The 13,507-nt window shown below is 43.1% G+C and overlaps 3 protein-coding genes across 3 annotated transcripts in view; 2 read left to right on the forward strand and 1 right to left on the reverse strand.

Moving 5' to 3' along the window:
- Positions 1-1,547: 1,547 nt before the first annotated feature.
- LOC123750741 (aspartate and serine-rich protein-like) lies at positions 1,548-1,910 on the forward strand. Its single transcript, XM_045732847.2, has one exon. It carries the CDS (start codon positions 1,548-1,550, stop codon positions 1,908-1,910), a length of 363 nt encoding a protein of 120 aa, XP_045588803.2.
- A 1,384-nt stretch (positions 1,911-3,294) lies between these two features.
- Positions 3,295-4,167, reverse strand: LOC138364380 (uncharacterized). The gene has a single exon (XM_069323996.1). It carries the CDS (start codon positions 4,165-4,167, stop codon positions 3,295-3,297), a length of 873 nt encoding a protein of 290 aa, XP_069180097.1.
- A 1,300-nt stretch (positions 4,168-5,467) lies between these two features.
- LOC138364381 (serine-rich adhesin for platelets-like) overlaps positions 5,468-13,507 on the forward strand; it is a 25,247-nt gene continuing 17,207 nt past the window's right edge. Inside the window, exon 1 of the mRNA XM_069323997.1 lies at positions 5,468-5,530. Coding sequence (XP_069180098.1) covers positions 5,468-5,530 — 63 coding nt within the window. The remainder of the gene's footprint in view (positions 5,531-13,507) is intronic.

Here is a 13,507-nt window from a genome sequence, read left to right on the forward strand (position 1 = left end):
TTCTCTCTGTCTGTCTGTCTGTCTGTCTCTTTCTCTCTCTCTGTCTGTCTGTCTGTCTCTCTCTCTCTCTCTCTCTCTCTCTCTCTCTCTCTCTCTCTCTCTCTCTCTCTCTCTCTCTCTCTCTCTCTCTCTCTCTCTCTCTCTCTCTCTGTCTCTTTCTCTCTGTCTCTCTCTGTCTGTCTATCTGGCTGTCTGTCTGTCTGTCTCTCTCTCTCTCTCTCTCTCTCTCTCTCTCTCTCTCTCTCTCTCTCTCTCTCTCTCTCTCTCTCTCTCTCTCTCTCTCTCTTTCAGACCGTGTGGGAGGTCTGCCGAGGTGGGGGGGGGGAGCCTAGTGATGTTAAATATTTTACAATACTTATACAACAAATACAATAGTCTCTCATTGTCATTGAGAAAGTCTTTGAGCCTACAGGACGATCCTCTATTTTATGCTACTACGGGCAAAGTATGATAATTAGAAAATTAATATTAATTTCCTAGAAAGTAATGCAGAATTGATCATATAACTATACAAATATAAAATTCATGTTTTTCAAGTATTTAACGAGGTGTAGCTATCAGGCAGTGCCAGAATCAATCATGGGGGTCAGTATGTGACCGTGGCACTCTGCTCCATCTTGAATTCCGACCACCCCCGACCATCCTATGTTGGCCCCGTACCCCATACCACTCCCCCTGCAAGTTGGGTTAGGATTTCCCCCAAGCTCCTGGTCTTCAGCCTGAGATAGACATTCTCTTTAAAATATATATATATATATATATATATATATATATATATATATATATATATATATATATATATATATATATATTATTATTATTTTTTTATTATCTTATTTTTATATATTATTTATAATGGTATATTATAATTTATAATATTTTATTGTTATTGAATCTGAGCGAAAGGATTAGATAAAGAGGTTCTTAATATGTAAATAATGGAGTTAGATAGAACACGAACTCTGAACAATTTGAAGTTCAAATTGTTAAGTGTTTGTTTCAAATTGTTTCAAATTTAAGTGGCTGAATTGTTTCAAATTCAGCCACTTAAAAAAGTGGCTGAATTAGACCGAATTAAAGTCATCGCCAGTAACCTCAAATTCTTGTTTGAATTGGGTAAAAAAAAAAACAGCCAGAAATCTTACTATTTACAGATAGCTCTTTGTTTTCTTTCTGATTTACAGTTCTTCTGTAAATATAATGAAGACCTTACGATTTTCTTCCTGCTGTTCTGTTCCTGACTAATAATGCAGGTTCCTAATAGGCCCATTGATGGTGATAATAGGCCGATTGATGGTGATAATAGGCCCATTGGTGGTGATAATAGGCCCATTGATGGTGATAGTAGGCCCATTGATGGTGATGATAGGCCCATTGATGGTGATGATAGGCCCATTGATGGAAGATAATAGACCCATTGATGGTGATAATAAGCCCATTGATAGTGATAATAGGCCCATTGATGGTGATAATAGGCCCATTGATGGAAGATAATAGACCCATTGATGGTGATAATAGGCCCATTGATGGTGATAATAGGCCCATTGATGGAAGATAATAGACCCATTGATGGTGATAATAGGCCCATTGATGGTGATAGTAGGCCCATTGATGGTGATAATAGGCCCATTGATGGTGATAATAGGCCCATTGATGGTGATAGTAGGCCCATTGATGGTGATGATAGGCTCATTGATGGTGATAATAGGCCCATTGATGGTGATAATAGACCCAATGATGGTGATAATAGGCCCACTGATGGTGATAATAGGCCCACTGATAGTGATAATAGGCCCACTGATAGTGATAATAGGCCCACTGATAGTGATAATAGGCCCATTGATGGTGATAATAGGCCCATTGATGATGGTGATAAAAGTGATTTTGACAGTCTGGCGAAGAGAGTATGAGAAAATTACGTACCTTAAAGTTACCTTGAGGTGATTTCGGGGCTTAGCGTCCTCGCGGCCCGGTCGTCGACCAGGCCTGGCTGTACGTTCTGTAATCTTAAAACCAAATTAACAATTCCTGAGTTGTATCAATGATTTTACCCCGAATCTTCTCCGTATTTCTAATATTCATTGTTTACTTGAGAAGGAAAGTTGAAAATGAAACACCGTAGAATATTTTTACGGTGTGTTGTCTGACGTTAAGTGTTGCGTTTCGTTGAGTCTGTCAACATCTTGAGAGGCAACGAGGAAGTGGCTTCAAGTTACCTGGACCTCTAAAAACGTGTATCGTGATGATGGTCAGGTTAGGCCGTTCACGCAGCCAATGATGGCTGGGCCAGTGTGAGCTGATGATTTGCCTTGGTCTTGAGGATTGGTTGAATATACCTGAGTGTGAGCTGCCTATTGGTAGCTGGTCGAGGCTGTTTGACTTGTAGTGCTTTGTCTATGTCTGATCTTCTATTGTCATTGTATCTGCCGATTATTGCTGTGTTGTTGGTCAGGATATATCTGGCTCTACACACACGAGCCAGATATAGCTTACACATGGTCGGTTGTAAGTCCATTCCATCCAACGGTCGATCCCAAAAACTCATTCATAAATTTTAAAATGTTGTTCATTCGAAAAAGGAATTTTCTCAAATATAAATTAATATCATTTTATATTACTATATTGTACATATTTAGGCACTGGTTAGGTTAGGTGTTTAGGTTCTGTTGGCGATTATTTGTATTTGTAGTACGTGGGTGAAGCATTTACAGCGTTGTGGTTCGAACAAAATTCGTCAGTGAAGCACTTGTTCCAGAAGTGTTCGGACTTCATCAGTTGTGAGTCGTGTGTAAATCGTTTTTCATTCATAAACAGCTGGGGTTTGGCGGGTGCATGGAATGGACTTTTGGGTCTTTGTTTATAGGACGGGCTGCAGGAACGTGAGGATTGTGAGTGGATCTTCAGTGTGAGAGTTGTGAGTGGATGACGGATCGTCATTGTGAGAGTTGAGGGTGCATCGTACCGTATGAAGATTGTTAGTGGATCATCAATGAATTGTAATGATCCATTCACAGTAGTTGTGAATGGTAGCTATAAATATGTTTTATGTTGTGATCATGTCCTCACTGTGCCCTCGTTTCTCCAGGGATGTGAGATTTAGTTATGTCTCAAAGGATGTAAGATTTAATTATGTGTGCCTCGTCGTTTCTTTAAGGATGTGAGATTTAGTTACTAAAGGGCTCATCGTTTCCCCAAGGATGTGAGATTTAATTACTAAATGCCTCGTCGTTTCTCCAAGGATGTGTGATTTAGTTACTAAATGCCTCGTCGTTTCTCCAAGGATGTGTGATTTAGTTACAAATGGCTCGTCGTTTCTCCAAGAATGTGAGAATTAGTTACTAAATGCCTCGTCGTTTCTCCAAGGATGTGAGATTTAGTTACTAAATGCCTCGTCGTTTCTCCAAGGATGTGAGATTTAGTTACTAAATGCCTCATCGTTTCTCCAAGGATGTGAGAATTAGTTACTAAATGCCTCGTCGTTTCTCCAAGGATGTGAGATTTAGTTACAAAATGCCTCGTCGTTTCTCCAAGGATGTGAGAATTAGTTACTAAATGCCTCGTCGTTTCTCCAAGGATGTGAGATTTAGTTACTAAATGCCTCATCGTTTCTCCAAGGATGTGAGAATTAGTTACTAAATGCCTCGTCGTTTCTCCAAGGATGTGAGATTTAGTTACTAAATGCCTCATCGTTTCTCCAAGGATGTGAGAATTAGTTACTAAATGCCTCGTCGTTTCTCCAAGGATGTGAGATTTAGTTACTAAATGCCTCATCGTTTCTCCAAGGATGTGAGAATTAGTTACTAAATGCCTCGTCGTTTCTCCAAGGATGTGAGATTTAGTTACTAAATGCCTCGTCGTTTCTCCAAGGATGTGAGATTTAGTTACTAAATGCCTCATCGTTTCTCCAAGGATGTGAGAATTAGTTACTAAATGCCTCGTCGTTTCTCCAAGGATGTGAGATTTAGTTACTAAATGCCTCATCGTTTCTCCAAGGATGTGAGAATTAGTTACTAAATGCCTCGTCGTTTCTCCAAGGATGTGAGATTTAATTACTAAATGCCTCATCGTTTCTCCAAGGATGTGAGAATTAGTTACTAAATGCCTCGTCGTTTCTCCAAGGATGTGAGATTTAGTTATGTCCGCCCCATTCCCGCTGGCGGATGCCATAAGGGAAGCAAAACTCGAGAGAAAGGCAGCGTACGTGTCTAAAAATTTAAAACAGTAAATCTACGACGCAGCAAAACGAACGCCTTGTGATGCCCGAACGCAATGTTGACATCGTGTCTGCCACAAGGCGGTGAGTTGCATAACTCAACAAACTTTCACGGGACGTGGCATAAAAAAAATTAGACGAAAGTGTCAGAAATAACGGCACTGTAGAACCAAAGCAAATTAGACAAGAAGCGATAAATAACGAACTAAGAAAACTAAACACTAATCTCTAATAAGAATAGACTAAACAATAAAGAATGGGGAGAAAAAGGCAAGAATACGAAGCCTACTGAGACGCGTGTGCTTCTCTGAAGTAACTTTAACTAGAGCGTATCGCAATGGACTAGCAACCTTCGGACCCCAGGTTCGACTCTCACACGGGGCTTCGACGTTTACACGTGATGCATCTGTTCACCTAGCGGTAAATGGGAGCCCCTGGAGTCACCAACTGTTGTGGCTGGCATCTGGGGCAGGTCAGATGTCTTAGGAGGGGGGGAGGGGGGGGGGAAGTAAGCCTAACACTGAGAAACCAAATACAAAAGAAACCTTCAACGTATTATAAAGAGAACAGATACAATGTTATATATTGAAATTTGGAAGAGGGTAGAGAAGCCCCTATAATGAGATATAGAAAACGGACGATGAGATTCCAGGTGCAACTAGGCTGTTCCTTGACTACAGGTGTATGTGTGTGTGTGTGTGTACTCACCTAGTTGTGTTTGCGGGGGTTGATCTCTGGATCTTTGGTCCCGCCTCTCAACTGTCAATCAACTGGTGCACAGATTCCTGAGCCAATTGGGCTCTATCATATCTACACTTGAAACTGTGTATGGAGTCGGCCTCCACCACATCACTAATTAATGCATTCCATTTATTAACTACTCTGACACTGAAAAAATTCTTTCTAACGTCTCTGTGGCTCATCTGGGTACTAAGTTTCCACCTGTGTCCCCTTGTTCGTGTTCCACCCACGCTAAACAGTTTGCCTTTGTCCACCCTGTGTGTGTGTGTTAACTATTTGTATCTGCAGAATTGAGCTATTTTAGCTCTTGGACCCCGCCTTTTTAACCAATTTATTTTTCCTCTATTATGTCTACGACATATATTTCTCTTTAACACACATAAATAGGATAACGACAGCAGCGTACTCTACACTGGCAAAAGTTAGAACATCATTCAGAAACCTAAGTAAGGAGGCATTTAGGGCGCTTTACACTCCCTACGTGAGGCCAGTCTTAGAGTATGCCGCCTCATCATGGAGTCCCCATCTGAAGAAACACATAAGGAAACTGGAAAATGTTCAGAGGTTTGCGACGAGGTTTGTCTCAGAGTTATGAGGGATGGGATATGAAGAGCGCCTGAAGGAACTGAACCTTACGACACTAGAAAAAAAGAAGGGAGAGGGGGGATATGATAGGAACGTATAAAATACTCGGGGGAATTGACAAAGTGGAAATAGAAGAAATGTTCATTCGGAATAGTACCAGAACGAGGGGACAAACTCAGATGAGTCACAGAGATGTTAGGAAGTTTTCTTTTAGCGTGAGAGTAGTGGAAAAATAGAATGCACTCAAGGAGCAGGTTGTGGAAGCAAACTCTATTCATAATTTTAAAACTAGATATGATAGGGAAATGGGACAGGAGTCATTGCTGTAAACAACCGATGGCTAGAAAGGCGGGATCCAAGAGTCAATGCTCGATCCTGCAAGCACAAAGAGATGAGTACAAATAGGTGAACTCACACCCAGGAAGCAGCCCGTATCAGCTGTCTAAATCCCAGATACCTATTTGCTGCTAGGTGAACAGGTATATCAGGGTGAAAGAAACACTGCCCATTTGTTTCTGCCTCTGACGGGAATCGAACCCGAGCCTTTAGGACTACGACTCCCGAGCGCTGCCCACTCAGTTACGAGGCCCCTGTGTTTTGTGTACTCACCTAGTTGTGCTTTCGGGGGTTGAGCTCTGGCTCTTTGGTCCCGCCTGTCAACCGTCAATCAACTGGTGTACAGGTACCTGAGCCTATTGGGCTCTATCATATCTACATTTGAAACTGTGTATGGAGTCAGTCTCCACCACATCACTTCCTAATGCATTCCATTTGTCAACTGCTTTGACATTAAAAAAGTTCTTTCTAATATTTCTATGGCTCATTTGAGCACTTAATTTCCACCTGTGTTCCCTTGTGCGTGTGACCCTTGAGTTAAATAGCCTGTCTTTATCTACCTTATAAATTCCTGTGAGAATCTTGTATGTGATGATCATGTCCCCCCTAACTCTTATGACTTCCAGCGATGTGAGATTTAATTCCCGTAGTCTCTCCTCGTAGCTCATACCTCTCAGTTCAGGTACTAGTCTGGTGGCAAACCTTTGAACCTTTCCCAGTTTGGTCTTGACGGTGTGTGTGTGTGTTCAACTACCTACACTCACCAATATGTGCCTGCAGGATCGAGCTTTGACCCGGGGACCCTTCCACTCTAGCTGCCGGTTATCTAATGGCTTGACTACTGCCCTATCTTGTTATCATATCTACTATTTTTAATTAAGAAGGAAGTTGACGTCATCAACCTGTTTCTTTAGTTCATTTAATTTTCCAGCTACCCAAAATACCACAAAATAAACATTTTTAATATTTTTATAACTCATCTCTTTCTCAAGCTCTCATCCATTCCCTCTTATTTTATTGTAATTTATTGTAAACACATCATCTTTTTCCACTTTGTGAATCCCCTAAGTACTTTATATGTCTCTATCATGTCTCCCGCCCCACCTCCTCTCTTTCCTCTTTTCTAACAATATCAGGTTTAGTTCCTTCAATCTCTTATTTTGTTCCTCATCCCTCGCAATTCTGGGACAAGCCTCGTTGTAAACTTCTGAACCTTTTTGAGTTTCCTTGTGTGTGTGTGTGTTATTTTAGATGGGAGCTCCACGATGGGGCGGAATACTCTAAAACTATGTCTGTGAGAGAGAGAGAGAGAGAGAGAGAGAGAGAGAGAGAGAGAGAGAGAGAGAGAGAGAGAGAGAGAGAGAGAGAGAGAGAGAGAGAGAGAGAGAGGGAGGGAGGGGCTCTCTCATTAGGAGAGAGAGCCAAGCCATAACGACTATATAGCAATGGGAAGGGGTCAAGATAAAAATTTGGGATGGGACGGGGGGGGGGGGGAAGGAATGGTACCCAACCACTTTGACGGTCGGGGATTGAACGCCGACCTGCTTGTAGTGAGACTGTCGCTCTACCGTCCAGCCTTAGTGGTTGGACAGAGAGAGAGAGAGAGAGAGAGAGAGAGAGAGAGAGAGAGAGAGAGAGAGTTAAGGAGGGGGGGGGGAGAGAGAAAAATATGTAACATATATGGTTCACAAATATATACGTAGAAGTCAATCATTAGACAACCGACGATTAGAAAGAATTTTTTTTGTGTGTCAGAGTGGTTGACAAATGGAATGCATTAGGAAGTGATGTGGTGGAGGCTGACTCCGTACACAGTTTAAAGTGTAGATATGATAGAGCCCAGTAGGCTCAGGAACCTGTATACCTGTTGATTGACAGTTGAGAGGCGGGACCAAAGAGCCAGAGCTCAACCCCCGCAAGCACAAATAGTTGAGTACAAATAGGGGAGTACACCCCTGCGGGACCAGTCCACCGCTCCTGTACCAATAACTTCAACTTCCGCCTGAGTCCTGTGCTGTATTTTTGTATCCGAATCTGAAATACAATTCGGTTTCACAAGGGTCGACCTGACCTGACTTTACATGACTTGTCCTGACCTTACATGACTTGTCCTGATCTTACATGACCTGACCTGACCTTACATGACTTGTCCTGACCTTACATGACTTCTCCTGACCTTACATGACTTGTCCTGACCTTACATGACTTGTCCTGACCTTACATGACTTGACCTGACCTTACATGACTTGTCCTGACCTTACATGACTTGTCCTGACCTTACATGACCTGACCTGACCTGACCTTACATGACTTGTTCTGACCTTACATGACTTGTCCTGACCTTACATGACTTGTCCTGACCTTACATAACTTGACCTGACCTTACATGACTTGACCTGACCTTACATGACTTGACCTGATCTTACATGACTTGACCTGACCTTACATGACTTGACCTGATCTTACATGACTTGACCATACATAACTTACATGACCTTGCCTGACCTTACATGACCTGATCTGGCTCTACATGACGGCTTGATGTCCTAGATATCATATCCTAGATATTCTTGATATCCTACTAGCCTTGTCGTACCTGGTGTATTCACCTAGTTGAATTCACCTAGTTGTTCTTGCGGGGGTTGAGCTCTGGCTCTTTGGGACCGCCTCTCAACTCTCAATCAGCTGAAAAGGCCTCATGCCTCCCCTTACACCTATCTTCATTACATTACATTTGCTTGGGTTAAACTCTAACAACCATTTGTTGGACCATTCCATCAGTTTGTCTAGGTCTTCTTGAAGCCTCAAGCTGTCCTCCTCTGTCTTAATCCTTCTCATAATTTTGGCGTCGTCAGCAAACATTGAGAGGACTGAGTCTATACCCTCTGGGAGATCACCTTGTGTATACTTTTGTGTGTGTGTGTGTGTATATGTGTGTATGTGTATACTCGTGTGTGTATATACTTTTGTATGTGTATACTCGTGCGTAGTGTCTAACAGTTGATACATAATGGTTTGTAAAACATTCACAATTCTGATTTATTTGTTGTTTTCCTGTGATATATTTAGAGTATTATTGACCGTTGGTTTAAATACTTTATTCACATGTACAAATAAATTTATTTTTGTTTGTCCGTGTGCGTATGAGTATGTATATGTGTGTTCGCGGGTGTAAGAGTGTATGTACAAAAGTACACATACTTGTATTTGTGTATGTACACAAGTATTCGAACATACTTGTGTATATGTCTTCCCAAATGAATTGCCACGTATGTGGATAGATGGATAGAGAGATGGGAGACAGACAGACCCGGACAACGCCGGATACCCCCTCTAGTGTATATATATATATACACACATAATACTGAGACATTCATACACCGTACATCGTCGCACATTGCATGAATGGCCATGTATCCGTGTGAGTGTAGGAATCATGACGTGTGTGTGTGTGTGTGTGTGTATGTGTACGTGAGTGTGTGAATGACCATGGGTGCATGTAAGCGTGACCGTGTTTGTGGACTCAATATTTACACAAGCCCTTCATGAGTAGGTGAGACCCGGCCGGCGGAGACGATCTCAGCGCCTCTGGTGGTGGTCGCTGCCTTTGTCTCCACGACACCCACCTACCTACCCAACCCCCGACCCCGGGGCCGGGCCTAGCATTCACCACCCTCCCGGCACAGTTTCCCTTCTTGGTAACCTACCTTTCTCGCACCGGCTATTGTCACTTGTTTCTCCTCCTTTTATTATCTGTGTGTGTGTGTCTTTTGATGTAATTTCTGTTTGTGGTGTGTGTGTGTGTGTGTGTGTGTGTGTGTGTGTGTGTGTGTGTGTGTGTGTGTGTGTGTGTGTGTGTGTGTGTGTGTGTGTGTGTGTGTGTTATGCTGTTTCATAGTTTTTTTTGTTTCCGTTGTACGGTTTTATGTTATTTGTTTTTGTTTTATTTTGAATGGGTTTTTTAGTTGTGTTTACAGGTGATGTGTAATCTATCTTTGTTGATTTGTTTGTTCGTGTGCGGTTCTTAAAAGGGGGGGGTGTTTGTTTCTGTATTGTTTTCATTGTTGACTTTGTATGTTGCTTGTTATGTTTGTTCATATTGAACAGTGTTCTTGTTTACATGTGTTTATGTTTACGTGTGTTCGTGTTAACATGTGTTCGTATTTATGTGTTCGTATTTATGTGTTCGAATACACTTCAACGTATCCGCCAAAGACAATAGTACATATATTGACTGTGAACAATATATACAAAACTTCTGTTGCTTCTGAACTTTTGAACTTCTGAACTTTTTGAACCATTAATACTTGCAGAGGAGCAGAGAAAAAAGAGAACAAACAAACCTAACGAGGAAATATTGCGGTAAGTGGGGGGGGGGTGGTGTAGCCATGGAATGGGATCGAACCCGTGTACATCAGACCGTGCTTCCCTGTGGAAATCAGGAGAAAGCGCCAAGTCATTTCGACTATATAACACTTGGATCAGGATAAGGATTTGGGATGGGACGGGGGAAGAAGAAATGGTGCCCAACCGCTAGCAGGACGGTCGGGGGATTGAACGCCGACCTGCATGAAGCGAGACCGACGTTCTACCGTCCACCACAATCTTGTAGTGTTTTCAATCTTATTTCCCAATGTTTTATCCAACTCACAGCCGGATTTATGTAGTTTTGTTTTGTTTACCAATCTCCAATCACTTTACCAATCTCCTAATTACATACGTTCTGGCTAATGACTGGCTTCTTTTCGCTTCGAAGCTGTTTGTAAGAAATCGAGGAAGATAACGAAGAAGTCTTAAGTGGCAAAGAGTTTCTGAACCCCCAAGAATCCTCCACGCCTTGCTGGAGGGATTGGAGAGATTCACCTGGATTCTAGGAGACTCGAATCAATACCGGGGATCAACGGCCCCGCGGCCCGGTCTCCGACCAGGATTCTTGCAGTTTCTTTTATTATGTATCTATATTTGTCAAAAACTGAAAGGTAGATCAATTATTAGTAATGTACATCTGTTGGGTCTAGACACTAGACAGGTAATAGACATAATTAAGGACATTAAGATGTGTAATAAGACTGCTCGATGGAAGGTAGTTCAGATGTTATGTTGTTATACATCCAGACATTACAACCATCACACCACCACCACCAGACATTACAACCATCACACCACCACCACCAGACATTACAACCATCACAGCACCACCACCAGACACCACAACCATCACACCACCACCACCAGACATTACAACCATCACAACACCACCACCACCACCATACACCACAACCACACCACCACCACCACCACCACCAGACATTACAACCATCACAGCACCACCACCAGACACCACAACCATCACACCACCACCACCAGACATTACAACCATCACAGCACCACCACCAGACACCACAATCATCACACCACCACCACCAGACATTACAACCATCACACCACCACCACCAGACATTACAACCATCACAGCACCACCACCAGACACCACAACCATCACACCACCACCACCAGACATTACAACCATCACAGCACCACCACCAGACACCACAATCATCACACCACCACCACCAGACATTACAACCATCACACCACCACCACCAGACATTACAACCATCACAACACCACCACCACCACCATACACCACAACCACACCACCACCACCACCACCCCCAGACACTACAACCATCACAGCACCACCACCAGACACCACAACCATCACACCACCACCACCAGACATTACAACCATCACAACACCACCACCACCACCATACACCACAACCACACCACCACCACCACCACCACCAGACACTACAACCATCACCACCACCACCACCAGACACCACAACCATCACCACCACCACCACCAGACACTACAACCATCACCACCACCACCACCAGACACCACAACCATCACCACCACCACCAGACATTACAACCATCACCACCACCACCACCACCATACACCACACCACCACCACCACCACCACCAGACACTACAACCATCACCACCACCACCACCAGACACCACAACCATCACCACCACCACCACCAGACACCACAACCATCACCACCACCACCACCAGACACCACAACCATCACACCAACACCACCACCACCAAACACCACCACCACACACCACAACCACACCACCACCACCACCACACACCACAACCACAACACCACCACCACCACACACCACAACCACACCACCACCACCACCACACACCACAACCACACACCACAACCACACCACCACCACCACCACACACCACAACCACACACCACAACCACACCACCACCACCACCACACACCACAACCACAACCACACCACCAACAAAACACACACAAACCTCTCTATACACAAAAAAATCACAAGCAAACACCTATCTAAACCTATCTAAACATTATCTAAATCAAAAACTGTATTTTTTTAATCTTCACATAGAAAACGTGCACCACAAAATCTCTAGATTTTCCTAAATCATGTTTTATTCCCTAATATAACAAGACGCTAAGTATTAATTAAGCCGAGATCTTCCCAGCAAACTTGGTAATTAATTCGAAACTTTTACCGAATATAATTTACATTTTTTAAAAGATAGTGAACCTTAGTTGTCTTGGGTGGTGAAGGTGGCTTTTGTACCTTATGTTGGGTGGCTATTGTACCTTATGTTGGGTGGCTTTTGTTCTTCATGTTAGGTGGCTTTTGTTCCGTATGTTGGGTGGCTTTTGTTCCTTATGTTGGGTGGCTTTTGTACCTTATGTTGGGTGGCTATTGTACCTTATGTTGGGTGGCTTTTATTCATGTTGGGTGGCTTTTGTTCCGTATGTTGGGTGGTTTTTGTACCTTATGTTGGGTGGCTTTTGTTCATGTTGGGTGGCTTTTGTTCCGTATGTTGGGTGGCTTTTGTACCTTATGTTGGGTGGCTTTTGTTCATGTTGGGTGGCTTTTGTTCCGTATGTTGGGTGGCTTTTGTACCTTATGTTGGGTGGCTTTTGTTCCTGTTGTTGGGTGGCTTTTGTTCCGTATGTTGGGTGGCTTTTGTTCCTTATGTTGGGGGGGCTTTTGTACCTTATGTTGGGGGGCTTTTGTTCCTGTTGTTGGGTGGCTTTTGTTCCTTATGTTGGGTGGCTTTTGTACCTTATGTTGGGGGGCTTTTGTACCTTATGTTGGGGGGCTTTTGTTCCTGTTGTTGGGTGGCTTTTGTTCCTTTTGTTTGGTGGCTTTTGTTCCGTATGTTGGGTGGCTTTTGTTCCGTATGTTGGGTGGCTTTTGTACCTTATGTTGGGTGGCTTTTGTTCCTTATGTTGGGTGGCTTTTGTACCTTATGTTGGGTGGCTTTTGCTCCTTATGTTGGGTGGCTTTTGTACCTTATGTTGGGTGGCTTTTGTACCTTATGTTGGGTGGCTTTTGTTCCTTATGTTGGGTGGCTTTTGTACCTTATGTTGGGTGGCTTTTGTTCCTTATGTTGGGTGGCTTTTGTTCCTTATGTTGGGTGGCTTTTGTACCTTATGTTGGGGGGCTATTATAGCTATCTTGGGGCTATTATACCCATCTTAGGGCTATTATACCCATCTTGGGGCTATTATTCCCATCTTGGGGCTATTATACCCATCTTGGGGCT

This window comes from Procambarus clarkii, chromosome 13, assembly GCF_040958095.1.
Source record: "Procambarus clarkii isolate CNS0578487 chromosome 13, FALCON_Pclarkii_2.0, whole genome shotgun sequence".
In the NCBI taxonomy this organism is placed as follows: Eukaryota; Metazoa; Arthropoda; class Malacostraca; order Decapoda; family Cambaridae; genus Procambarus; species Procambarus clarkii.